At 44.4% G+C, this 26,119-nt stretch overlaps 1 protein-coding gene across 1 annotated transcript in view; it reads right to left on the reverse strand.

The window, feature by feature from the left end:
* Window positions 1–24,988, reverse strand: part of LHFPL6 (LHFPL tetraspan subfamily member 6) — a 149,477-nt gene extending 124,489 nt beyond the window's left edge. The window contains exons 1-2 of the mRNA XM_005501858.4: window positions 24,678–24,988; window positions 21,680–22,239 (exon numbers count right to left, since the gene is read on the reverse strand). Coding sequence (XP_005501915.1) covers window positions 21,680–22,064 — 385 coding nt within the window. The 5' untranslated portion in view covers window positions 22,065–22,239; window positions 24,678–24,988. The remainder of the gene's footprint in view (window positions 1–21,679; window positions 22,240–24,677) is intronic.
* Between the last annotated feature and the right edge of the window lie 1,131 nt (window positions 24,989–26,119).

The following is a 26,119-nucleotide window of genomic DNA, read 5'->3' on the forward strand; positions in this document are numbered from 1 at the left end:
CTCGCAACCAAAATTAAGCTTTTCACTTGGGGAGATGGGTAATTAAGCCCCTGAGCATGTCTGGAATATAAAGTAACCCAAAGGGAAAACAAGTTCTTTTCACTTCTTTTCCCTTCTCTCAAAACAGGTTCCAGGTTCCAGTATAGGTTGGCAAATTACATATTAGAGAGCAGTGTAGGGGAAAGGGACCTGGGGGTCCTGGTGGACAACAGGATGACCATGAGCCAGCACTGTGCCCTTGTGGCCAGGAAGGCCAATGGCATCCTGGGGTGTATTAGAAGGGGGGTGGTTAGTAGAACTGCTGGAGAGGGTCCAGTGTAGGGCAACGAAGATGATTAAGGGAGTGGAGCACCTCCCTTATGAGGAAAGGCTGAGGCAGCTGGGTCTCTTTAGTTTGGAGAAGAGGAGACTAAGGGGGGACCTTATTAATGTTTATAAATATATAAAGGGTGCGTGCCATGAGGATGGAGCCAGGCTCTTCTCGGTGGCAAACAATGATAGGACAAGGGGTAATGGGATCAAGCTGGAACACAAGAGGTTCCACTTAAATTTGAGAAAAATTTCTTCTCAGTAAGGGTGCCAGAGCACTGGAACAGGCTGCCCAGGGAGGTTGTGGAGTCTCCTTCTCTGGAGACATTCAAAACCCGCCTGGACATGTTCCTGTGTGACCTCACCTGGGCGTTCCTGCTCCAGCAGGGGGATTGGACTAGATGATCTTTTGAGGTCACTTCCAATCCCAAACATACTGTGATACTGTGAAAACATGGACAGAAGTGATCAGCATCGGACATGTGGTTGCGATTTGTCATTGGGGTATCCAGGCTTCATTTACCTTCCAACAGTTCCCTTCATCTCCTTTCTTATTAGGAACATGCAACCCACAAAAGCAGCAAAAAACCTGCCAGCTTGCAAAAAAATCTGGCAAAGGACTCCATACCTTCACCAAGCAGCTTGCACAAGGTCCTTGGGCAGCAAGCACTGTATATGGCTGCCCGTGAATCTGGGCTGAAATACTGTTACTGGGGTGAGGGAGGCAGCACTAGTTTGTTAATAAAAGCACCAGAAGAATGTGACCGAGGAGATTTAATGTTCAAAAAAGAACCCTATAATTTCTTATAAGCTATTAGAAAAAAAAGTTTTGAAAGCAATTTTTGCTGTCTTTCCCACTGGGTAACTGAGTGGTATGATAAGGATTAAGGCAGAGCAGTTTCAAGTCATATTAGAAACCACTGAGAAATAAGGCTGGTTCATAATTGTTTTAAGGTAAGTTTAATGAGTTTTTCCAATGTTTTGATCAAAATGAACAGATTAGCCTATTGTTAAATTAATGAAATTTTTGCTTCTTTAAATGACAAACTAAACATGTTTTTGGAAATGGTTAGTGGTTCAAAGTCATGGCACTGATTTAAAGTACACTGCTCACAGGAAAAAGGATAATAATTAAAAATTTTTAAAAAAACCTGTTACCTTTGTGGACACATAGTACAGATATTTTCAGTGATAGAACTGTCAATAAGCTCTTAACTGAATATTATATTTTATTTCCATTGAGCTTAGTAACCCTAGATCCAAGTCATGTCCATGAAGAGTTAGGATACACACAAGTCTGAGCAAAAAACTCCACATGGGTCAAATTCTTTTCCTTGTAAAGGGAATTGGGGTTGTGCCTGTGCACCTCAGAAAGCAGGCAGGTGCATATCTGGATTTTAGTTACAGGAGGAGTGAACCTGGAGAAATCCCACAGGAATCAATGACATTGTCCCAGCAGTAAACAGGTGTATAAGAGTCTAATTTTAGCTGACAGGTGTACACAGACTCCAATCACTCCACCACTGTTTATGGCATGAAAAAAGATGTATCAAATACAGTAATATGATAAGGAATACTTTTATTAGGTAGAAAAACTTGCTTTAGAGAGGAATTTGAAGGCACTCTTGGATTTTAAGCAACAGTAACTTCAGCAGGAGGTTCTCTCTGGCAACAGCTGAAAAGGCTGAAGAAGACATTCATACAAAAATGAATCAAATCCCTAAAACTTGACAAGACTGGGTTATGAAGCTGAACAGCATTGTATAAAGCAGCTGGCAACTCTAGAATTTATTTCACCTGTCCTTTTCATACTGCCAGGGAGAGGCTGCCACGCATGTGAGAACCAAGCTACATTACTGGATGCTAGATGTCATGCCAGCCCTTGTGAATATCGACAAAAAAGTCTATTCAATTTAATTGCTAGGTGTCAAACAAACTCATTACAGTGCATGGAAGGTGCTCTGTGCAACCGAACAACCTGAAGAGACTTGACTTTGTAGCTGCTGTCTATACAGTCATAACTAAATAAAAGCAGATGGAGGAGGCACTGAATAATTATGACTGTGAGATAAATAAAATGCTGGGTGAGTAACTTCAGAAGTATAATTTAAGCAACTTACACAAATAGAGAGTATCAGCATCTTCTGTGGTATGTGTTCACGCTGAGGTAATTAAGAAAATTAAAATAATCAAGAAAACAATAAAGTGAAGTATTAAACTAAAAATATCAAATATAAATGACATACCCATAATAAGCACAGGTACTAAGTCATTCTGACTCACTCTTCCCACAAGCAAATGCAAATTCTGTGTCCTCTGTAACTGCATGTGTCAATTAAATTTGCAATCATATTATCACAAAACTCTGGCACTTTTCCTGATTTCACAGCACATAAAGGAGCTGCCACAGTTCCTGTCCACAGACACCCCATCACTGGGGCATGTCAGAGGGTCATTTCAGCTGTGCTAAATCTTGCCAGACAGGCTCAGCCATACAGGATTTCCTGCCATTTTTGCAGTGAGGTGTATCAACGCTTCATTCTTCTTTGGGTATCAGACATAGACCCAAGTCACCACGCCACACAGTGTATTGAGGTCCCACCCCTACAAGTGCTAAAGTTTCTATCAACATCCAAGTGCTGCTGTTCCCCACCAGCAGAGCCAGGTGCAGACACCAGGCCATGGCAATCCATCGTGCTGCCGTGCTCCTCACACAGGCAACTCTTGGGTGACGCAGTGGCTGTCAGCCTGGCTGTGGGGACCTGCGCTTTCCTGCTGCCCCCCAAAATGCTGTGAGGGAGAAAACTTGATTCTTTTTGCACTGGCACGGAGACATGGGGACATATTTAAATGAGAATGTTCACCCTCCGCTGAGGTACCCAGCTGAGCATCCCTTCTGAAATCGGAAGATATGAAAGAAAAACTTCTCAGATTCTTGAAGCTTGAAGGTTAAAATGCAGGAAGACAATGGGGAGCTGAGGAGGGAGCTTTTGTGCAATGTTTTATACTTATGTTCCCCTAACACAGGTATATCTCAAGAGTAGTTAATAACACATAGCATTTGAAGTAGGTGCAATGCCAGCCCAAAAAGCATGTCCAGTCCACCACTGGTCTAATACGCCTCCTTTCTTGTAAATACATTGTTGTGGAGCCTGCTTCGAAGTACTGTTTGTTCAGTGCCATGTAGTCTGCAGAGCTATTAATTGCTCATGTGAAAGACGCAGTTAGAAAGTGTGCCGAAACACCCTAATAACCCTTTTGAAACAATATATAATCCACATTTCATTAATCTTCTAAATACATATTTGCACAACAGATCAAAAGTGAAGGAATTATGTATTTTACATATGCAAGAGATGACCACATAATGGCTCTATGAGATCTTTGATCTAAAATCCCCTTTCTGATCTGTGTGGCAGATCTCCTCCTTGCTTTTTTTGTTTGTTTGTTTGTTTGCTTGCTTGCTTTTCTGGCCAGAAACATACAGGATTATTGCTCTTTGAATGCAGGGAGAAAAGAATGTCCTTAACAAAACTCATCGAACACAACAAAGAAGCTCTAGCCTACAAATGTATCAACATTTTTTACAGTGGTCTTTCAGTGGGTTTCGGCCTGTAACCCAAGACCATAGGAGGTGTCATGGACCTTTGTGAGGGGTCCACAAAAGGTAAGTAAGCACAGCAAGCTCAGCCATGCCTTTCAGCAGTCTAGGGAGTCAACCAGCCAGTAAAGGTTGAAAACCAGTCATCTAAACAAGCGTATATAATCTTTGTACATAAAAGAAGCTATGACCTCTTTTGAACCATTTATTATTACAAGAAGAGCTTCACAAAGGAAAGAAAATTATCTGCGTCTTTCACTTAGGACATGCCTTCTGCACAACTAGACTAAAAAAAACCCACTTAATTATGGCAGCAAGGAGCTCAACGGGGTAGATTGCCTTGAGAAACAGTGTGTGTTAGGTTGTAACCAGCACTGTTTGCACAGCCACCCATCAGCTCAGGCTGCACACAGTGTAAATATCTGTCTGCCTCAAAAATGCCAGGCAGGTAATCCTGCAGTCATAGCTTAGTGTAAGGAAGAGGCATGTTATTACATCTGTATATTTTAGTAGTGTTTCCATATGATAGCTGGTTCAGTGGCTGCTCATGATTCTAAGACTTGGGAGGCCTCTACTCAATATTTCTTTAAATATAAGTTTTATATGCAACCTTCAATAAGTTTCGAGCCTCCTATCTGTAAAATGGAAACAATATTCCTTGCATCTGTGGGAAGAGACACTGTGAAGATAAAGATTTTATGGAAAGGTACATTTATAACTTCGAATATTGAATTCTGTCAATCAGCCTTGCTAGAGATCACATCAAACTGTGTATTCAAATAGTGAAGGAAAAAAAATAAAAACAAGACAACTATGCTGGTTTAAGTTTCCTCAAATATTCTTTTTTTGGCGTCCTGGTTTGCCCTCATTATCCATCTCAACAACTGATTGGCTTTGTTAAAGATGCACCTGCCTTCTTCATTTTACTTGTGAGTATTTGGAGACATGCTAGAATGAAAAATCTGATTGTAACTTGTCAATTTGCATCTAAACGTGTTGAGACTCTAGGCATGTGTCAACATTGGCTTTCCATTCTCGTTTATGTACTGTTCAAGATCACTGAAAACCACACCACCTCTCCCTTTGGTTTACAGCAGTCCCACTCTGTTTTCAAAGTGAACTTGTATTCCCAATCTGGAAGCAGCAGCACCTCTCACCATCTGTTTGCAAGACAGAAGATTCTCCACTGTCTTTGTATCTTTAGAGATTAAGGCAAATCTGTGATATTTTAAGGAAAATCTGAGCAATCTGGATTAAAATGGGAGCCACTACCACAATGACTAAGGAATGCTTGCTGGATATCACATAAAGCAGTTCAAAGAGCATCCTGGGAGGAAAGTGGAAAGATGTGAAAAGGAAGCAAAGAGATTTCACGAGAGAGACATGAATGGTTTCCAGATGTAAGATCAAATCCAGGTCACTGTGTCAATGGATCAGTACATAGGTCGCTATGTACCAAATTCAGAGGTAAATGGATGTAGCGGGAGCTGTTACATGCTTGTCAAAGTCTAAATTAAGACAGTTTTCACAATGAGTAAGCAGAAAAATATAAAAAGTTAGGGAAAAGAAACTAATACAGTCCAATCCCTCTCCCACCCCAAACTCCTTCCCCTCTTGGGTCTTCTCTGGCTATCTTGGCTTCAGTGTTTGGAGAGGCAGCTGGTTCTATGCAGAACCTCTTCATTTACTTTTGCCCTATTCACTGGCTAGTTTCTTCCAGACTATGGCAAAAGATTTGCAGTTTCACAACTGATTTCACAATTAGCTTATGCTCCCTCTCCCCCTCAAAATGCTGACCAGCCTTCCCCCATCCAGAAGGGTTACACAGAAACACAGAGACCCACCTACAGACACACAGTCCATCATCCATCTACAGAAACTGGATGTTATTAAAACAAAACTACTGCTTATCCCTCATTTAGAGTTTTGTTTTACAGAACAAATAAAATGCATGATTTCTTAAAAGGCACACTGTATTTGATCTGATGCTTTTCAAACGGGATCCTAGCAGCTCTTGTTGGGGCTGAATTAACAGTTTTGAAATGTGTAAAGAATATTGCTGACCTATTTTAAACAAACAAACAACAAAAAGAAAACCTCTCCGTGACAAATTTATTCCTCTTTCTTACTTTTACTACAAAGGCAGACAGCCATACAGCCTAAAATCACAACCAAGTATAAATTTTACTGTTCTCATGAGGGCTATTAAAAGCATTTGCTTGCTGAGTTTCATTGACTGAAAAACATTTTGACTGGGTACATTCAAAAATGCTTCTTATCTGAGCTGTTTCAAAAGATTAGTTTGCATTTTTCATACGTTAATGTTTCACAAGTAAGGAGGTTTCCAAGTGATTTATTGCAGGACATATAACTCAGCAGAGCTCTGAGTCATTCAAGCTGGTACCTTGGTCAGTAAATGCCAGTTACACCATTGCACACCACCTCAGAGTCTGCACGTGGCAGTAAGCCAGTTTTGCAGATCCTCTTCCAAAATCCAGGTTAGATTCTGCCTTTCAGCACGCTGTTTCTCAGTGGTTTGCATTTTCACTGTCACCAGCATGTCAGTAAGATTGCATATCTTTTGAGCTCTGATTAATTTTGCCTTGATGCTATTGAAATGCCAAGTATAAACTTTAACTCAGGTTGAGAAATGTTAATAAGTTTTGAAATATCCATTGGCTACAAATATATCAAGGTTCGCAAATACTCAGAGATGCCTGTCAGGATCCACATGGCATTAGCGATCTTGTTTCTTTCTAGCTGAAGGCCCACCAAGTCAGGTGCTCATCGGCACTGATAATGAAATACACCATCTTGAAACAAAAGGACGTAGTCTTGTATTAAAGAATTCTAAGATATAAAATATGACTATATAATTCTTCCAGGATTTACATTTACTTGCATTCTCAAATAATCTTTTATTCTTTAATCTTTCAGAGCTGCCACTCACCACATTGGTAAAACATTTCTGTAAATATTGGTGTCTAAAATAAACCTGTATATTGGATATCTGTGTAATTAGATTATAATCATAATATGATTGCTGTAGTTTAAACCTCTCCCATTACGATAGGTATAAAATTTATAGGAATCTCAAGACTTCAGGATATAGTCTAATCATTAATTATGTGAAAGAGGAAGAAACTTTCCCCAGAGCAATTTTATTGTTGAACAGTCTGTTATACTAGGTCTGCTACTTAAACTGGAGCATTTTGTGCTGGAAACACAGATCCTGAACTTCATGCCCTCATACTAACTCAAAGAATAATCTGTATTCTTACAGTCAGCTTAGTAGGAAAAAAAGCTCAGAGAAACTATTAGTTATGACTTCATCCGTAAACCAATGTACTCAGCCAACTTGGAGAAAACAAGGAAGATTTCAGGCCATAGCCAGAGGTCCATGCATTGAAACTGTGCTCTGGAAAGACGTTTTCCATCCCCAGAAGAAAGGGTGAGGCCATCTTTTCCAGCCAGATCTGAGACAGGGCTGATTTCAGTGTCACCGTGCCCATCTGCACTGGCTGGGAACCCGCTCACTGTTTGGAAATGTCACCTGGAGCTCACAGTGCTCACAGCAGCCACCGCCCTCTGGAGACACAGGGGACATTGGGAGACACTGCTGAAAGACACCTTTGCTTTCTTGGCACAACTGAGCTTCCTCCTTTCCAGTAAACTCAAGTCGCTGCCTGAGATGCAAACTACAGTCAGCCTATCCACCAAAAAGATGTTATGTATGTGTATGCACCAGGCTGACTGGTCCCATCCCACGGAAGACCTCCAAGGAAGCGGAGCTGCTTGAGGAAAATCCTCAGTGGATCTTATCCCACTAGGAACTACAGAGCACAGAGGTCCCTCCTGGGAAGGAGGTGGGGAGCTGCTCATAACCTCAAGCTTTCTTGAAGTGTTTAGGGCCCTGCTCAAGACCATGTGCATTTGGAAATATTTTGTCTACAAAGGGACTGCAGAGACCTTAGGGTAGAGGAAAGCAAGATGCTCCATTAGTTAAAATGCAAGGACTTGAACTAATACCTTCTAAAGTGCATAAGGAGAAGTTTCATCAATCAGAAGTCTCAATTCTGAAAATGATTTATGGTCTCCCAAGCCTGGCTGCCATTGGTTTGCAGTGAAACACAGGTCTGTCAGTCTCTGAGATACCCCCGAATGCAGAGTTCACTTTTAAGAACTTTTAAGCTTCACTTTGAATTAATTTTTAATTAGGTGCTTTTTAAAATTTTACTGAGAAACCATAACATATTATTTTTGGATGTTCAGTTTGGCAGACTGAAAAAGGGTGAGCATTTCAGAGTGGTTGGCGCTCTGCAAATAAAGGCCTTTTAGAGTACACCTCAAAACCACTTATTCTTACACAAAACCACTTACACTTGCACAAACCTGCCCAGCATCTGCCTTAGACACAGACCTGAGAAAATGCTGCTCGGCGCTAGGGAGGAGGTAGCAGTGATATGAACAAGAGATGCCAGGTCCATGCTGGGGTGCTCATGTTCCCCCTCCCCCGCCTACCAGGGGCTGAGTATCAGATACTAAAAGGAAGACAACCACATTTTCTGTCTGCATTTCTGCACTCACATGTACACACACACTTTCCTAACAAACCAGCTTCCTCGTCTGTTTTTGAAAAGAAAACTCACATAGACTTGGTAAGCAGCCCGGATTGCAGAACACTTGCCTCACAACCTTGGGTTGTCAATCCAGCTGTAGTCCACTAGCTCTGCTTTTAAAATAAAGCTGTGATTAGCCTGAAGAAAATAAAATTTGCTTCTCACAGCAAGCTTTTTAACTGCACTTTTGACAGTCTTCCATAGTACCACCAGAAAAAGAGGGTAGCAGCTCTTTCTTCTTGTCATCACAAGTGAAAAACACTTGCAAGCTGACCTGGCTTCCCATATATTAGTTTTCTACAGAGATTTGCAACGGTGTCTGAACTGTCTTCCCCCACCTGCTCTGCCAAATTAATATGGTACAAGCACTTCGCAGAAAAAAAGCACAATTGCTTGAAATCACACTAGAGTCAAATGTTGATAAAAAGGTGTCACAGAGGGAATGAAAACTAACTGCTGTGAAATTTAATGAAACCCACTGTGTGCCAAGGGCACAGGCAGCCAAATTGAATTTAAAAAGGTGCCAAGCAGGGAAGCTTGTAATCAGACTAGCCACTATGTCAGATGAGATAAGCAGAATGACTTTTCTCTATCACAAGATCAAAATAGACTGCAATTCTTATGCATGAGATGAAAAGTTACAGTATACCCAGCTTCCTGTGTTCTTAGTACCGGATCTCCAGCTTAGTGGTCTGAAATGGAATTTGCCATCTCCAGCATAAGGCTTGTCCTAGCCCTCACAGGTCACCAAGCTCTTTCCTGACACAGTTTTTACTGCAAATTGTTATGGAAAAGAGGAACAAGCCAAACAGAGTCCTGAATGGCTCAGGATAAACTATCTTCAGCCATGGTGTCACCTTCCACAGCCTGAGGAATGAATTGAAGTCAATGGAGAATAGGAAATAAAAGAAAGCGCTAATATAGGAGAAGAAGCAACAGGCTCTATTCAGAGAGCTCAATGCTAACAAGGCAACAGTTTCCAAAGCATCACTCCACTGTAGCCAGTTAAGAAATCATTTTGCTGCTTAACTATTATAACAGCATTATTTTGAAACAGAAAGCATGATCTCGCAGACAGAACCATGCTTACATTCATTTATGAGCAGCCCCTCAAATTCTGGACAATAAAGCTGTACAGCCCATCTTCTTTCTTGGGAATAGCTCTGGCTATATTCATTATTTCAGTGGCTTGGGGAGTTATCAGTAATTTGAGGGACAGATGGGAGGGGCACATCGCTATTTGCCTTGGCCCCAGGCCACACAGAGAAGCTTGGGATCTACATCTTTGACTCGCTGATGGGTTTCATCATTGCAACCTGCAACTTGCAGCATGGACCAAACAGCTGGATTCTGCTCTTGCTCGTCTGCCTGTGACCCTGGAATACTTTCCAAAGAGAAAGTTTCTAGTTAGAGAGATTTCCAATACTGAATAAAGCTCTCCAAAGCTGGCCATTTGGTTTCTTGTAAAATGACTTGTAAAAACGTCCTGACTTTTGTAACAATTTCTTGATTTTGCAGAATGTGCCTGTAATGGTTTGGGGGCTTGTCTTGGCTGTAAAGAGCTTTATATCAGTATTTAGTGCCATTTGTCACATTTTTACTGCTGTAGCAGAAAAAAAAGGACTTGAAAACTAACATAATTCCTTGAAAGCTAAACTACACTACAGCACAGAAGTCTTAAGTTTTGTATTTTCCTGCCTGTTAACCCATATGATATCTGAAAGATGCTCTGTGAGCCAGCAGAAGCAGAGGATACATACATCTGCAGGTACGGCAAAAGGAGCTGTAAAAAGGGGTGAAGCTCCTCTCCCCTTGCAGCCCCCTCCTGTCACCCTCTTCCTGCTACCTTCCCCATGCAGTGCCCTGCTCTCCTCGGCCAGCTTTGCCAGCCCTAACCCCGGCCGCCCACTGCTCCTACCACCGCTTGTACTTTCCTGAGGATGCAGCTAAAGTAAAAGAGCTTTTGGAGGGGTGCAGGGTACCTGAAGCAGAAACACTACCCATGTAAGTAATACATTTGTCATTTGTTACTAAGCCAACATTTAGGGGTCTCCTTTTACCTACTCCTCTGCAAGGCACATAAGAAATTAGTCAGCATCAGTATTTAGCATATCAAAAATGCAGTAAACTCAAAGCACCCCCAATTTCCTGATCTGACTTTGTTTCAGTTAGGACTTCTCTGCAGAAGTAACTGTCTCTGTCTCTCTTCCTCCAGCAATTTGCAGGATGGATTTCCAGAATTTATTATGTTATAACAACAACCATAACAGAAGCAACAGTGTACAACTGAGGATGTTTGTACGAATTTGCCAGGCAGATGTACTAATCTCCAAATGATATTTAAAGCTCATAGGCATGCAGAAGCACCTGGGCTGAGTCAGAGCAGTACAAAGAAATCTCTGCTCACACATACACTCACAAAGGTCCCTCAACATCACTCTACTCCAGTTCCTATGGATTCCCAAAACTAAGTACTTTTTAGTATCTCCGAGTAACCCTTCCCAGTAACTGGCATTTGGCCGCATTGTGCCTGACCTGAATTTCTTGTGATGCTCTGAATTTCAAGTTCATTCTCATTTACAAGAAAAGAAAAAAAAGGAAGAAGAAAGAAAATATTCATAAATAGGCTTTCAGTTGACTGCAGACCCAGACAAAAGCCTGAACTTGTGAAGAAGTCAGGCAGCACAGCGCGCTCCTCACAAGCCGAAAGGCTATATTTCTTACACTCCACTATGTTAGCAGGTTTCATATCCTTTCACAGGGCGCTGTGTTTCAGAAGCAGCTTTTGTTATTCCAGATTGATCATTCATGGCTTTATCTTGAATCCTTTCTCCTCAATGCAAGGGACAAACTCTGTATCCCTTCACATTTATTAGAAAACCATTCTTCTCAAATCAACAGTGCTTTATATTAGAAAGGCATCTTTATTGGGAGACAATGCAAAACAACTGAACTGTCAGATTGCAAAGGAAAAGGTCAAATCTTTACATTACTACAGAAAAGATAGGGTGTTTATCAGAACTCTGCATTTTTTGCTTCATTCTCTCTGGAGCCTTTTGGATCATGTTACAAGATAAAAATAACAATGATTTGTAATAGGCATTTGTTTAGGTTTTCTTTCATTAACATTTTCTTTATATTCCTACAAACTACTGCCAAGCTTACTTAAAAGTCTTTTAGGCCAGTACAGAATTTTACCTGCAAATCAATTAAAAAATAGTCAGTTCTCACGAAAGACCGAGGTTTATGAGGCTCACGCAGGAAGAGGTGGACTCACCTCATGGTACAGCAACCCTCCCAAGGAAGAGCTTTGTTGTAAGGCATTAGTCCTGCTGCAATTAATATTCCGTACCTCGAGAATTAGGTAGGATCTGGCATTCCATGAAGGTGTCTGCAGTGGTACATGGCAGCAAGCTCCTCCAACCCCACTGGCCTCAATGAGTGGCAACGACACTGAGCACCAGATCCTGCCCTCTCCTGGGCTGCACGGAGGAATATGGCTGTTGATTTCAGCAGGTCAGGCTCTAAGGAAAAGCCAGTCTGAAGGGAAAAATATTCCGCCTCTGTTCTCAGATGTACCTGTGACATCAGGGGACTGACTGTGGAACAAACAATGTAAATGAGATCTAATCAAGCCTAGTGAATCAGCCTTATCACCAGAATTGTCAGTGTGCACTGACCATGCCCAGTTTTTCATGACTGAGAAGATACAAGACAGTTAGTAGAAGGGATCTGTCAAATGCAATATTGCCCCTCTGACCCGTGATGTCTTGTGGTGGCAGAGTCATCCTAAGATGAAGGACAGGATGTCCTTCTTGGTCCTCTGTGACTTAAGGCCATCGCAATATGGTCTGAATACTACTTAGCACCTTGCACTTGGGCAACATAAAAAGCTTAACATTGCTGAGGTCAAAAAAGGTATTGCAGAGAGTCAAAGGAAACCCTTGAGCAGCCAAGACGATGGCCACGCAAGACATGAGGCTGTGGAGTCTGGGTTGCACAATACATCCCATTTTTCTTAATTATACCATGCTTCTTCCTAACTGCTTACTGCATGGAAACAATACATTGGTTGCCCTCAAGACCTACACCTTACTTCACTGAAATGATGAAGGAGATTTAAAACTGTCTTGTTGTACTTCATAAAGCCAAAGTTGAAGAGCTTGGAAGGTAAAAACATGTATTGGGGAAGTGAAACAATGTGAGCAAGGAAAGAGAAATGCAGGTTGAATATTGTGAAAAAATTCTAACCGGAATGCCAAGTAACCTGAGTTTCCTGAGGGAAAGAGAGAAAAGAAAATACATAGACATTTAATTCCAGACTGGACAAAATCCTGGAAAATACACCATTGAGAACAATCCTGTCCTGTCTATAGGGCAAATGACCTCATCCATACTGGAAAATCTTGAAACATTTTGATGCCTAAATGAAGTTCCCAGCAATATTCAAGTATCTCATGGAGCTCAGGAAGCAAAACAAGTCAGATCTTTCAATGCAGAAACAAAATTGCTAACTCCAACACAGATTCTGCTCTAAACAATACAAATGCAGAGGATCTTAAGTGATGTAACTCTGCATTTACTTTGACTCTACACCAACAAAATAGATTATTTGCTCCCCTGCCTCATGTTTTCTGAAGTTTCATTAGGTTATGCAAGCAAAGCCTTTAGAAATGAAAAGCACTACAAAAGTGCTGATCATCATTGTTCCTTTCTAAGAAAAGAGGGTGAAAAAAAGCAAGAAGTCTGAACTTCATGCTACAGCTAAATAAAACAGCGCTCCAGGACTTCCTTAGATCAAAAATTCTGTTAATGCAAAATTCTGCTTAAACCCCACACAGCAGCAGCAATATTCAAAACATCACTTTCATATTCAACATTGATAGGAAAACAAAGAGAAGTAAAAAGATTCTTCCCATATTTTAGCATATTTTTTATAATACATCAGCATTTCCATCTTAAAAGTGTTTTCAAAGCACCTAAAATCTAACTTGCAGAATTTGCTCCAGGCAGAAACTCTGCATGGATTTTTTCTCGCTGTATTTAGTCAAAAACTATAAGTAAATATAATTGGAAAAACAAAACAACACACACAACAAACAACTGAATGTGTGTTTCAAAGCACAATTCAGTACAAACATGCTAATTCACTGGGGTAGCTCTTCAAGAAGAAACTCAGCCTCAGAACCACACCCATTTTAGGCTGATGTCACAATCAAATAATCTTACCTCTAGGGCAGAAATATTGATGTCATTTGTACTAAGTGTCACTGACTTCAAAGGATACACAAAAATTTGCATCCCATAAGGGCTCCAGATTTTCAGTAAGATTTTGAAACACCAAAAGAATCAAGACAAAAAGAAAAAAACAAAGACAGCTAGGTATGAAGGCTCCTCTCAGCATCATTTGTCTTCTCCAAGTTGCATCTCCACTGTTCCAACAGTGTTACAACTCTCTGCTTGCTCTGCATCGCTCGTGACCTTGCTGGCAAGGGTGGTCTCCTCAGAGCTACTGATTCTGCATGGCACAACCAGTAACATTTATTAATGATTCTTCCTCGCTGACCTGCTTTGTTAAAATGGTTGGTGTTAGCTTAAATAGTAAATCTTTGCTAACTCAGGTCTCCTTCAGCGGGACTCCTTAGGGAACAATCGCACAAACAGCTGTGCTGTTATAGAAATTTTTTACAATGAGGTGGCAAAATACTGGCCCAGGCAGTGGTAGATGCCCCATCCCTGGAGACATTCAAGGCCAGGCTGGACAGGGCTCTGAGCAACCTGATCTAGTTGAAGATGTCCCTGCTCACAGCAGGGGGAGTGGACTAGATGACCTTTGAAGGTCCCTTCACACCCAAACTGCTCTATGATTCTATGATATCTCTCAGGGCAGCTGCCTTTAGCAGGGCTGGAGTTGGAACTTCTGTGAGCAAGATGAAGGCAACCATGGGAAATGGGATCCTATATTAAGAATATAGAAAATCTAAGTCTGCACCTTTTTTTACATATTTCAGGTAAGTACCTGCAAACTTTGATTCCATTCCAGTCTGACTTAGTGGTCCATGCATAGAGGTAAGATTCAAGCAATACAAGTTACATTTGATTAAGAGAGTAAGAATCTATATAATGTCATTTATAAACTGAGAGCAACAGAGGACAAATATTGCACTGGTTTGGCTTCAGTCCTGAGTTTGTCCTATATTTTAACTCCTATCTGAATATAGCAGAGAGAGAGATGGCTAATCTTCAATAAAACGTATGCTACAAAATCTGTTAAGATAACATCAGTGTCTAAATTCCCTTGTTTTAAATGACTTCACAAAAAATAACGCTTCCCTGTCTTACTCATCCAGGCTCCAAACTCAAATCCAAGCACTTTGTGCTGTACCACAGTAAGAGAAGTCACCTCATAATGCTGGGAAGCAGATAGTGGACTTCACTAGCAGTCATAAGATCTAGTTCAGCATGTCAAAGTCAGGCCAAAAAGGGATGAAGATGCAAAACTATATGCCACACTTAATATTTTGGTGGATGCCTATAGAAAAGTGGAGAGATATAACTGGTGTGAAGCATAGCAGCTATGAAGCTGCTTCTATACAGGTTGTTCTAGTAAAGAAACCACAACACAGCACAGCTGAAATGGACTAAAAGTGAGCTAACTGTTGGATCTTTAAAAAATCCTCAAGAAAAGGTAATTTTGCAGTGATATATTCTTGGTGCTACACTTTTTAATATTTGCATTAATGATCTGGAAGAAAAGCAGTCAGAGTAATTCACCACTGGAATAACTTATGAAGACCCTGCTTTGCTGGAAGTAATTAAATTCAGATTGAAAGCCAGTTTGTTTTTTGCGTTGTTTTGTTTTGTTTTTCTCAGAGATATACTCTTGTTTAAACCAAAATGATGTGGAGGCTGTCCTATGACCCATGCTACAGCAAACTTCAGACTAAATAGTCAGTGCTCTCTGCTGACCTTGTTATTGCTTATTCTACGAGCTATTCTGCGACATGGCATGTAATCACTCGCTAGCAACATTTAACACTGCCGTGTTCCCTCTTTGCTGTTCCTCTGATACCTCATGGTGAGGCATCTGTTCCACTCATGCCCCTTATATCTGCGTGTATACACTGGATTAATACCTAGCACACAGCTTGTCTCTGTTTGAGGATTGACCTGTCACGTATCCACATAAGCACAGCAAAGTCACTGAAGCTTTACATCTGGTAAGAGGAAACAGAGTGGAAGACGTAGCAAAACATCCCTGAGCAGCTAAGTTGCCGGTGAAGAAGAGAGCTTGGTGTTGGACAGAAGCAGATGCCCCTCCCTAGCCTCTCCCCAAAAGTTACACTTCTGAAAAATATTTTAGCCAAAGAGTATGAGAGAACTAAAAAGTTATTTTTACATGTTTTTCTGCCTGGGTTTTTTCAGGTGTAAATTTCAGGAGGAGGAGGGAAGAATATGTATAGATGGCGGAAACAGACAACATAGGCTCAGGAGAGCTGCCAGACAGTCTGGGGTAAATATCTCCTCCATGGAAGTCTCTGGAGCATCTCAGATCTTCCCTGTCCCCTGTAGCTCTTCTCAGCTACATTTTCTCTCTATAGGCAGAAAATGATCCTGACCTTAGTCTTCCAGGCAGAAAGCAGAGTGTCTCACTTCAGCTGTCAGATAAAATAACATTTATTGGTCACTATCTGCAGTTCTTTTCCTCCAGCTCCACACAAACCTTTCAAGTACCGGTAGTCAACTGGAACTATCCTCACCAAAGCCCCTAATGACTTCTTCTCAGCCAATCTCAGAACTGTGACTGCCTTCATACTCCTTGACCCATGGGTTGCCTTTGACTGCCAGCCATGTGTCCTGAACCATGACTGTCCTTTAGGTTCAGTGACTACAGCTCTTCCAAGAGCTCCTCTTACTTCTTTAGCTGTTTCCCCAAGCATTTGCTTTGAAGGACAGCTCTGCATGGTCCCACAGTGCTATGACTTTAGTGCTTTTTCCTTCTCCGTCACCTCCAAGTTAGGCACTGATCGTCTTACCTGAAAAGTCAGCATCAGCCATTAACATGCTAGCAACTTGCAGATCTCCTTTGCACCTGTCTCCCTTATGGATCTCCAACCCAAAATCTCAAAGGCTTCTCTAAGATTTCCTTACAGGCAACACAGAGCCATCACCCTACACTCAATGTTCTCCTCATCCTGATGGAACACTCCTCATACTTCTGACCTGCACACCCAGCAAACACTTGTCCTGACCAGTCTACAGGTGACGGAAAATATTATGACCACTATTGGCACAGGACACATGGCAAAGGATTCTGTGGCAATTTTGTGTGGTGCTGAGACCTTTTTTCCAGAAGGACAATTTTTTGTTTTGCTTTGCTTTGTTTTTTTCTGAGACAAAATCAGAAGTTGTTAGGATCTGAGATTTTTTTATCAAATAATCAAATGCTCCCTTCATCACACACACACACCTCCCCCCAGTTCAAGAGCTCTCCAGATTTTCTAACCAGCCATTCAAGGACCATAATTTCAGGAGTTTTAGCATTCCCAAGAGACAGAAGGAAAACAAGACAGAGAAATAAGAGAAAGAGAAGGCATTGCTGAAAATTTTGCTCCTTTACTAAAGGGAGCAGCAATATTGTGAATTCATTGAGTACAATCAATGCATGATCAGAACTAAAGAAGGCAGCACAAACCACATGGCTACCCCATAACCATGGAGAGGGTTGACTTCTCACAAAGCACTTGGAATCAGGACCAAAGCATCAAGATTCAGAGAGATGTCTAAGTCAGCAGGCTGCTTCATGCTGTGTTCTCTTGGACTCATACCCCTCTGAGCTTGGCTTAGCAGTCCTACCCAGCCAAAGAGAGCTCTGAGTTAGTACAGATTTCATCTATAATTGCTGTACACTGCCCATTTTAATGAAAAGCTTCACCTTGCCAGCATAACACGCTTTAAATTGACCATCCTTGCAATACTTGTGTCTTTTGATCTGCTGCCTCTCGTAAAACTGGCTAACCTTTAAGTTCATTATGTTCTCAAAATTATTGCTATGTTCTTAAAATCATTGTTCTGCATTCACAGAATGAAACTATTCACTAAATTAGTATGTCATATCTGAGCTGCCTATCTGCAAATTTCTAGTCTCCCCATTTAAGTGGAATTGACTTGCCATGGCACAATGGATAGAAGATCAATAATTACAGACCCAAATTCACCATAGGTTTGTTAAACTTCACTTCCTGCTGTCATGCCCTCAATCGTTACGGTCAAAGATAAATCCTGGCAATCTGTTCTAGCTACATTATATATCCTTCAGTCTTCCAAACATTCAAAGAAAACCAGCTGGAAACACTACCCTTACTGTTATCAGTGAAGGCTGTATCCATCTACATAACTGTGCCCTCAAGAGGTTACAGACAGCATAACTTTCACCTCAGTTGTCAGTTCTTCCAAGCCATCCGACAGAAATATCCATGAAGCATGTTCTGAGACACTGCAGCAGCCGTTTGCTGGCCATGGACTGCAGACCACTGACAGACACTGCAGAAATGGCTGGCCTTGGGCTGTTGGCTACTTCTTGTCATCCACTACCAAATTGCCTTAGAAAAGGCTAAAAATAGCATTGTTTTTCATGTAAGCCATTGCTAAAAAGGCTACAGAGCCGCCACATGATCATGCATGGGAAAGGTAGCAGTTCCCATAACTGTAAATGGGAGGAAAAGTCTATGTTGCAATCTTCCCACTAGTAACAGAAACTCAATATGTATCACCTCAGAGTCATCTTAAAATGCATGTGTGCTCTGTAGCCAGAATTATCTGAAACAGCAAATATAGACTAAGTACATAAGATCAACCCATATGTAAAGAGCCCTCCTGACACTGCGTGGATCTGCAGTTTTTTGCAGGTTCTGCCATTCAATTTTTATGAGAAGAGATGATTTATGGTATAAGCACTCATGAATAATTCACTCCTGAGTTGCCACATACAACTTGGGGAAATCCCAGCTGTAAAACCTTGGCACCGTTCAGGTAGTGCAAGCTGTGCTACTTTTATACAGGTGTTATTCCACTGACCTACTTGGAGTTACTCCTCCTTTGCACTGCTAGAAGAAGAGGATCAGGCTGTTTGCTTACCACCTCTAGTAAGCAAATCTCTCTACCACCTCTTCACAGCAGTAAAAACACTTCCAGTGTTTCAGTAAGTCAGTTTTAGCAGCCTTAGTGCTTTGGCTCACCACAGCTTCAAGGTACGTCTCACCCACTCTTGAGCCTCCCATAATAATCCATTGTCAATTGGCTCAGTTCCTCATCAAGTCCATGTTTTTAAATCGTGTTGACCAAATTACTTGCATCCTAGACCAATGGAACACCACTAAAGCCATAAACTAGCTACACTGACCATGTCTTTATGCTTGTTTCTAACTTCAAGAGAAATACGGTTTATTCCAACAACTAATTCTCCACAACTGGAGTAGGTGCCACAGAAGGGTGTTAGTGCACATGGCTCAGACAAAAAGACAGTGAAATGACCTAGCCAGCTCCTTACCTTAACATGGAGAATTAATTAATAGCATCACTCAATGGGCTCCTTCTTCATGTAAAGATAGGAAGGAGTTCTTTACCCAATAATAATAATAAATAAATAAATAAATAAATAAATAACCACTGACTTGTGAGGGTTTTATTTGGTTAGATCTCCAAGTGGAGGCCAATTAAAATGGCAATCACTGAACGACCACTGAGTCATATTCAAATCATGCATTGTGGCATATAACAAAACCTACAACTGTAATACAGGGAACAAAGAGCTGGCATTCCCAGTTAGTAAATAAAGTGAACAGCTTGTGGCTATCTTGACATAAAACAACCTAATAATTATAGTGCGTAAGTTAGACATCTGAATAACTGTAGCCATGTCATTTAAACAATTAAACTGTATTGATTTATAGCTGTGAAGGATCTGATTAAGGACATAAGGATCTGATCTTTACCCTAATACGTCCCTTCAGTTCATTCAAACTATTGGCTTTCACCACCTTGTCTCTCCCTCATGTCCCTATGGTTGGGTTTTAAGCAGGTTAAGAAACGGTGGGTTTTCACTTTGTTCATTTCTTACACACTTTCAGTAGCACTGAGTGAAATGAGAGATGACCATAAAAGCCAGTAGAGGGGAAAATTAGACATGCTGTGTAACTAATTTCTGAACTGTAAGCAAAGTTGTTGGCAATTTTCGTTTCATATCACAAGTTCACATTTCTTTGAATTGTCACCTACCGAGGACAAGCACTACCTGCTCTCATCCTTTCAGATGGGATGGGATGCTGCCTGGTCAGCTGGGACAAGCTCCAGGGGTGGTCTCAAGGGACCTCTCGCCCCCTCGCACAGGAGCCACCATCCTGCCTCGGAGAAGGGTGCACACCTCGAGCCCACACCAGTGTCACGGGGAAGTGGGGTTCCTCCTGCGTCCCCCAGCCAGCTTGCCACTGCTGGAGCAGCTGTGTTTGCTGGGTTGGCTGTAAGCAGACACAGGCATAGGCAGCCCAGCTCCAAAGGCAGGCAGGGGAGCACAGCCACAAGAAAGGGGCCAAATGCGAATTAAAACCAGATGAGCAGAGCCAGCAGTTGGGAAGAGCGGGCTGGTTAAAGCACAAGCCTGTGATGGGTCTAAGTGAAAATAACCAGACCGAGCAGGCTTGCAGAGTGTCACCGAACCAAAAATCCCCTTCAACTCCTGGCTGCCGGGCAGGAACTGTGTAATGGAGCAGCCTTCAAGAAGCAGCAGCTCCCAACAGAGTTAACTCTCCAGCAGCTGCTGCACTTTCAAATTGTCAGCCAGATTAAACACAGGAATGAATGCCTGTGGGTCACAAAGCCGAGGGAAGGGTGAAACAACAGGGTTGGTTTGCTGTGAAGTGCAGAAACTATTCAAAAAGCTGGAGCCAGGGCTCCCCTTGACCAGGAGAGAGCTACACCAGCATCGCCTGGCTGGGGGCTTGGCACAGGGCCCTTTCCTTGCCTCAGCTGTCCACCTCAAGCTGGACAGCATTTGAGTTTTTGTTTTGTGCTTCCTTAGGGCTGCAGACTTGGGATGTATCCGGACTGTCCTTGTGAGGCAAGTTTCTGTTTGAAGGGGGGAGAGGTGGGGGTCCCACTGCAGCCTGCTCCTCTGCGGCATGAGCCGGGGTGCCTGGCTGGGACCACACACTGCAGGGAACCTCAGACACTGGTGTCTGTGCTGCCCCAGCACCCAAAGCCCAGGAAATATGACCCCTTACAGGGCCAAGCATGTGCAGGCAGTGGAGCGCTTGCACCAGGCGAAAGTGAGTGCCACTGAGCCACATGTCACCGATGACAAGAGAGTGATGATTTACTGGGAAAACTGCCCTATAAAAAACACGCTTGAGGATCCTGTTTATTGTCTCACACCCTTCAAATACTCCACAGTTACAAATACTCCATACAATTACAAGCTAAAAAAAGGATGGGAGGTAATTAGCCCACATGCTGTCTAGCCCATAGACTCAACAAACCCACGGCACCATCAGCGGACAGCATGGGTCAGACAGCGCAGCGGGGCTTCCCCTGGGAGGTTGTGGGCCACCTCCACCAGGGATAAACAACCCTCACTTCAAACTTGGGCCATGGACTTGTTGCCAGATCCACACAGCTGCAGAGAGCAGAGGTGGAGGGAACTGTGCTGGTGATGGGAGTAGGAAGGAGAAAGAAGAGACGTTGTTCCCACATAACACAGCCTCTCCTCTGCAAAACCACAGTGGTCCATGGGGTTCTGCAGCCCCCATGCTTCTCCAGGTATTTCCATCCCAGCTGAGCTCCACTGGAAACTACAGCCCACAAAACTGGTGCAAAGATGCTGGCCCACAGATGTCAGCTTTGAATGCAGCTCCCAAAGGTTGCACAGCAATCAATCAGGGACTAAATGCAAGAGTGATCACAGGTGGCTCTGCATCTTTGGGCCACATTAAGACATCCAGAAAACCAGCTCAATCATCAAGAAAGCCAAGTGATCTCCCTCGCTAGCAGAAAGTTTGACATACCCCCTCCACTTCTCAAAGTACCAGGAGAGTCTCCACACATGTAAACCTATAGCCTGAAGATTCCCCCATCCCCTCCCCACACAAGCACTTACCCCCCAGGAACTGGATGCCTCCTGCCACCCTGCCCACAGTCCTGGAGATGAGCTCAGACACACAGCAGCCCATGAGTGCCGTCAGGGCCACCAAGAGGAGCAGCCCACAGCCCAGGCCCGTCACCACCGTGCAGATCCTCCACTCAGCACTTGGGATTGCCTGGAAGGAGGCATAGCGGCCACACTGCTCCACCATCACGGTCATCTGGCGACTCTCATCCCGCACTGGGTAGGAACACCTCCGGAAAGTGCCGAAGGAAACCGACTTCTCCAGTTGAGACCCCAAAAGCCAGTAGGGCATGAAGAAGCCCACGCAGGAGGCAGCAGCACAGAGGAAGGAGAGGAAGGCCCAGACCACGCCAGCACACGTGAGGCTGGAGGCCATTTTTGTATCTGCTCCAAGACCCCTCGCGATGAGGAGATAGAAAAGCAGCTGTGTATTTTGGAGGAGGTTTATGGATAATCCGGAGTCTCTCAGCCTTGACAAATCCTCACACTGGGAGAAGCTCGAATCCTAACAGCCGGCGGAATGTTTCCTCCCATCATGAAGACAAAGGTCCCTAATTAAATAAAAACACATAAAAAAAGGAGAAGAAGATAAGTTCAGTAATAGTGATATTAGAAAAAAATGTTTATCTGCCAGAGCGTTTTTCCTTTCTACCACAGTTTTCGTGAGGACATGTCACTTTTCTGTCCCATCCTTGCAAGCAGCCGCTAGAACCGCTGTCAGTGATACCGGCTGCTGGGGATGGCAGGAGGGCGATGGGAGGCAGCCTGGCCAGCACAGGCTGCTGTGCACATCCAGGAACACTCTGCAGCCACCTTCAGGGGTTCTCCGTGTACTTGTCTATGCACTTTTCTCCACCGTACATTTTGATCTTTCCCGTACTGATAGAGAAAAAAAGGCAAGGTCTCATTTATCCTTATCTAGTCAGGTCTTCCTCCTGCTACACCTGGGGAATTCACTTCACGTTATAAATGGCCCCATAGTTTCAATGTAAAAGTGCTTGCAGTGCCTTAGGCTTCTTAAGATCAGACCCCTGTGGTAGAAGTCAGCCTCATGAACACACCCCAAAGAGAAATGTTACAAGGTGTCATTTTTTCCAGCACTCCCTTAAGTTGTTGGCATCCCTTTGTACAAGGAGCCCTTTATCACTTGATGTCCAGAATCACCAGCAATCCCAGCTCCAGGTGAGCTCCTGGTTGGTGAAGACATTGCCATATCTTTCAGATTCACCCCCAATTGACCGAAAGCAGCACATTATTAAAACACAGGGGTCTCTCTTAATACCCTTGCTCGCACTCAGCCCAGCTCCTTTCTGTCTTTGCCTCTTCCCTGTTCAAATCCAGGAGCCTTAACCCCTCTGCATCCTTCTCAGACAACTCCCAGCCTCTAAGCTCAGTACAAGCACAACTAAGTGCTTTTGAGTGTCACAGAAACCTGCCTGCTGTTTTCCAGAGGTTGGGGGGTATATTTCTTGTTAAATCCATGCTGGATCATTACTCCAATTGCATTTGTAAATTTATTATCATTTCTCACAGTTGCTGCCAAATTAATTCTGATAGCTATTTACAGGGGCTTTTTTTTTTCCTAGGCATGATTAGACACTAATCAGTGAATTCAATTTATGTACAGGCAGTAAAACTAATACTACTTCAGTACAAGGAGGAATGTTGAGAAAGAGTCTGTAAGTGAAATTAAGCATGTGCACTACACAAAAGTTTGTTTACTTTTAAAAAACTAAGAAAAATAAGTGTCTTCCACAATGTTAAAAAAGGCCCATGCTGCTTCTCAAGAAGTATATACCTATCCACTTGTAGCCTATCCAAGAAATGCTTTTCAACCTGCAAAACACCAAACCCCTGGGGACAAAAACTTGGGAGAGGGGCATAGGGTGCCCGCATCCCTCCAGAGGCATCTTCTGGAGAAGGATCTTGCCTGTGTCTTGGCTTGGCACCAAACGTCTAAGGCAAAGTGGGTCACAGCACTTGTGGAAGATCATTACCAGATTCGGGGGAGGACGTACGGCTGGAAATAGAGAACAACATGGAGGTTCCCAGGGGCAAGACCCTGCAAATCCGCCGACTCCGGCGGGGCAGCAGCTTTGCCTCCCCGAAGACTGCCAGCCCACAGCCGGGTAGGCAAACTCGCCCTCCGGCCCCGAAACCCCGCTCCCCGCCCTCCGGGGGTAGGAGGGGGCGGCAGAGAGATCCGGACACCCCGGAGGGAAGGCGGCGGCCAGGAACCAAAACTCGCCGGGGTGATGAGAGGGGAAGGCTGCGGGGCGAGAGGGCGCCGCGCCCGCGGGGCCGGGAGACTGGGAGGGGGACCGGGGAGGGGCAGGCTGGGGTGCAGGGGGTCTGAGAGGGGCAGCGGTTGGGAGGACAGGGGGTCCGGGAGGAGCAGGCTGAGAGGGGTAGGGAGTGCGAGAGAGAAAGGGAGATGCGGGCGGGGAAGAACTGGAAAAGCAGAGGCCGGGAGGGCAGGGGATCCGGAGGTCCAGGAGGACGGAGAGCCGGGAGGACAAGGAGACCGGTAAAGAAGAGCGGTCCGTGGTTGTAGAGAGATTCGGGAGGGAAAGGATGCGGGAAGGCAAGGAGATAAGAAGGCTGGGGATCCGCGAGGGGAAGGGAGTCTGGAGGGTCCGGTGGAACGGACAAGGGACGCGAACGGGCAGGGTGTCGAGGCGGGGAAGGGGATCCGGGAAGGGAAGAAGGTCCGAGGCAGGGTATGTGGCCGTGCAAGGTGGGTAAGGGTCTGGGAGGGGAAGTAGGTTCTGAGGGCTGGGGGATCCGGAGTCGTGCAGGGGATGCAGCGTACAGGGAGTGCCGGAGGGTAGGGGTCCCAGAGAGGAAGGGAGTGCAGGGGGTCCAGGAGGGTCAAGGGATACAGCTGCGCACGGAGTGCGGGAGGGCCGGGGCCCGGGGGGAGCAGGAGGGGCTCGGTAGTGCCGGGATGGGTGTGAGCAGAGTGCCGGGGAAGCGAAGGGCTACTTACGGATACGCCGGGCGCGGGATGTGCCCGCGGTGACTGCAGGGAGCACATGGGCGCAGAGCCGGCGGGTGGCGGACGCCCCAAGCGATTCTTCTCGCGGTCCCGGCGCGGAGGCGACGCGGGCCCTCCGAGGCGGGCGGGACCGGGACAGGGACCCTCCCCAGCCCGGCTCGTCCTTCCCTTCCTTCCTCCGCACGTTCCTCTCTCCCCCCGTTTGATTCCTCGGGAGGCAATGCACTTCGCCGCCTCTCCTCCCCCTTCCCCCGCCGCCGCCTCCCCGGGCGGGACTCGCCGCGGACGGCGCAGTTGCGGGGCCGCGGTCGGGGCCGGGGGGCCGGGAGGCGGCGGACGGGGGGAGGGGAGCGGCTCCCCGAGCCCTCCCGGGGCGGGGGTCCCGGTTCCAAGGGGTCGGAGCAGTGGATGGGTCCTGGTTCCCCGAGCCCTCCCGGGGCTGGAGCAGTGGGTCTCGGTTCCCGTGGGCGGGAGCGATGGGTGCCGGTTCCCTGAGCCCTGACGCGGCCGGTCGGTCCGGGGGCGATGGGTAGCCCTGCGGCTGCCCGCGGTGTGTGTGGGGCGGTGGAGCCGGAGAAGAAAGGGCAGAAAAGGAGATGAGAGGAAAGAAAAGGAGGAAAAAGCCGGCGGGGAAGGAGTGTTAGAAGAAGAGGGGGAAGGCTGGAGCCCTTACATGGGAAAATATGGGCTAATCTGATGTTGTGCGTGCCATAAGAAGTCTGTGTGTGCGTGTCTGTATGCGAGCTGCTGATCCAGCATTTTGATCGTAACAGTTCTGGAGCCGGTCTACAGCGAGAGTAAATGTGACCGGAGTACCAAGCAGCTCATCCCGGCTGGGTTAGGTCAAGCGGAGAGACAGGAGCTCTAGCCCTTCCCCAGAGTGTCTTAAGTGAGAAAGTTTTGGGGAGGGGTTGCCTTCTGGGGGCAAGGAGAGATGGTGCACACAGACCCTCTGGGAGAGAAATTTTCTATTCTGCGTTTTCCTCTCCACCCTGCAGCTTGAATAAATTCCTTCAGACAGAAGACGATTTTATGCCAGGTTTAAATTATGTCGGCACCAGACACGCAAAATCTCTTTGGTAGTGTTTCTTTTACAGTCCTGGAACATAGCATGTGATTAAGTACTGATCATTAATATTATTAATGTTAAATGGAAGTGAGGTTTATTGCACTCAGCCCATGTTTACACCATTTAATAGTAACAACAGTCATGTTCAGAATTAAATTACAAAGCCATTTTATTGGATTTTTTTAAAATAAGACTTTTGGGTTTTTTCCACATAATGCAAAGTCTTAAAATCAGAACACTACTGAAAATGCGTGTTTTCTCAAGGGATAAAAGTGGATTGGAAGTACAAGTTTTCCATCCTAACATTTCAAGTGTATTCTTTAAGGAAAAGTGTTTTAAATAAAAGAAGGCAGTTAAAGATAGG

The sequence above is a fragment of the Columba livia genome, chromosome 1, assembly GCF_036013475.1.
Source record: "Columba livia isolate bColLiv1 breed racing homer chromosome 1, bColLiv1.pat.W.v2, whole genome shotgun sequence".
Classification (NCBI taxonomy): domain Eukaryota; kingdom Metazoa; phylum Chordata; class Aves; order Columbiformes; family Columbidae; genus Columba; species Columba livia.